General features: G+C 35.5%; 1 protein-coding gene across 1 annotated transcript; it reads left to right on the forward strand.

Moving 5' to 3' along the window:
- Window positions 1-136: 136 nt before the first annotated feature.
- LOC139425799 (uncharacterized) lies at window positions 137-838 on the forward strand. Its single transcript, XM_071181754.1, has one exon. The coding sequence runs from the start codon at window positions 137-139 to the stop codon at window positions 836-838; it is 702 nt and encodes a 233-aa protein (XP_071037855.1).
- Window positions 839-1,494: the final 656 nt, after the last annotated feature.

Raw genomic sequence — 1,494 nt, forward strand, 5'->3', positions numbered from 1 at the left:
TTCTCAATCAACACAAAGTTTTTTGCTTGGTTTACGACGATTTATAGCCAGACGAGGAAGACCGAAAGTTATTTATAGCGATAATGGCACCAATTTTACAGGAGCTAACAACCTATTTAAATCGTTAGATTGGAAAATGATCGAAATTGAAGCATCTGTGAATAGGATTCAATGGAACTTTAATCCTCCTGCTTCCCCATGGTGGGGAGGATTTTGGGAAAGAATGGTGCAGATGGTTAAAAAACTTCTTCGTAGGGTTTTAGGTCAATCAGCTTTAAATTATGAAGAAATGACGAGCGTCCTTTGTGATTGTGAGACAACAATAAATTCTAGACCTCTCACTTATGTCTCAGAACAAGGGGATGAACTCATTCCATTGACGCCAGCTATGTTCTTGAAAGAAATAGATGATGTCGGAGTGCCAGATTTAGATCAACTTGATCAAGTAAATTTGAATAAAAGATTAAGGTACCAGCAAAATTTGCGCAATGCTTTAAGAGAAAGATTTAGAAGTGAGTACCTTGGGCAATTATTACAACGACCATCAAAGAGTAAACCGATTGAACCTTTGAAAGTAGGAGATATTGTTTTAATCGAAACTGACGGTAAAAAAAGAATTTTATGGCCAATGGCTAAAATAATTGATGTTTTTCCTGGTAAAGATGGGCAAGTACGAGTGGTTCGCCTTAAAACTCCATCCTGTGAACTGGTCAGGAATGCGCAGAAGATTTTCCCACTCGAAATTTACTCACCAGCTGAACCTAATCTAATAAATAATGAAGCATGTAAGAATAAACCAGAGAATGACTTTCAGGTAGAGGAAGAACACGAGTGTTGAGTACGGCAAGAACGAGAAGTGGAAGACTAATTAAAGTGCCAATTAAATTTTTGAACTGAAACTTGGACTTTCGGAACAATAGTTTTCATTTTTATAATTTTCTTTCATTTAATTCATAGAAATATAATCAGTTTTGATTAGTTAAGTAAACCACCAATCAAAACGGTGGGAGGATTGTTACGTTATGAAATAAGAATTAGATAATTTTTGTATTGTGGAGAATTAGGTAAAAGCGTTTTCTTATGTCTTCAATAACTTTTAACTTGTACAATAGAACTCTAGTTTAAGTTTAGAAATATGTAGAACATTTTTTGTATTTCTTTTAATAATTTGGTTAAATAAAATATAGGAGTGGAAGAAATAGGGTATATTACTTGCCGTACTCAACACTCGTGGCCTTTCTCTCCATGTAACGCAAATGCGTGTTAGCTCCATCAAAAAGTCCTCCACAAAGGCAAATTTCTTCCAATAATCGATCCAGGAGCTCCCTCGTCTTCTGGATTGGGTTCTAAATTACAAGGCTATGGAATTGAACATTAGCAGTCGTAAACCCAAAAAACTGGGTCGGCTGTTCAACGACGGTTATAAAATATAAAATAAAAAGTACATGTCCCCTCTGGCCTTGTTTTCCTTTAGTTTAACCTTGGCAATCCATT

This window comes from Parasteatoda tepidariorum, chromosome 6 (genome assembly GCF_043381705.1).
Source record: "Parasteatoda tepidariorum isolate YZ-2023 chromosome 6, CAS_Ptep_4.0, whole genome shotgun sequence".
Lineage (NCBI taxonomy): Eukaryota > Metazoa > Arthropoda > Arachnida > Araneae > Theridiidae > Parasteatoda > Parasteatoda tepidariorum.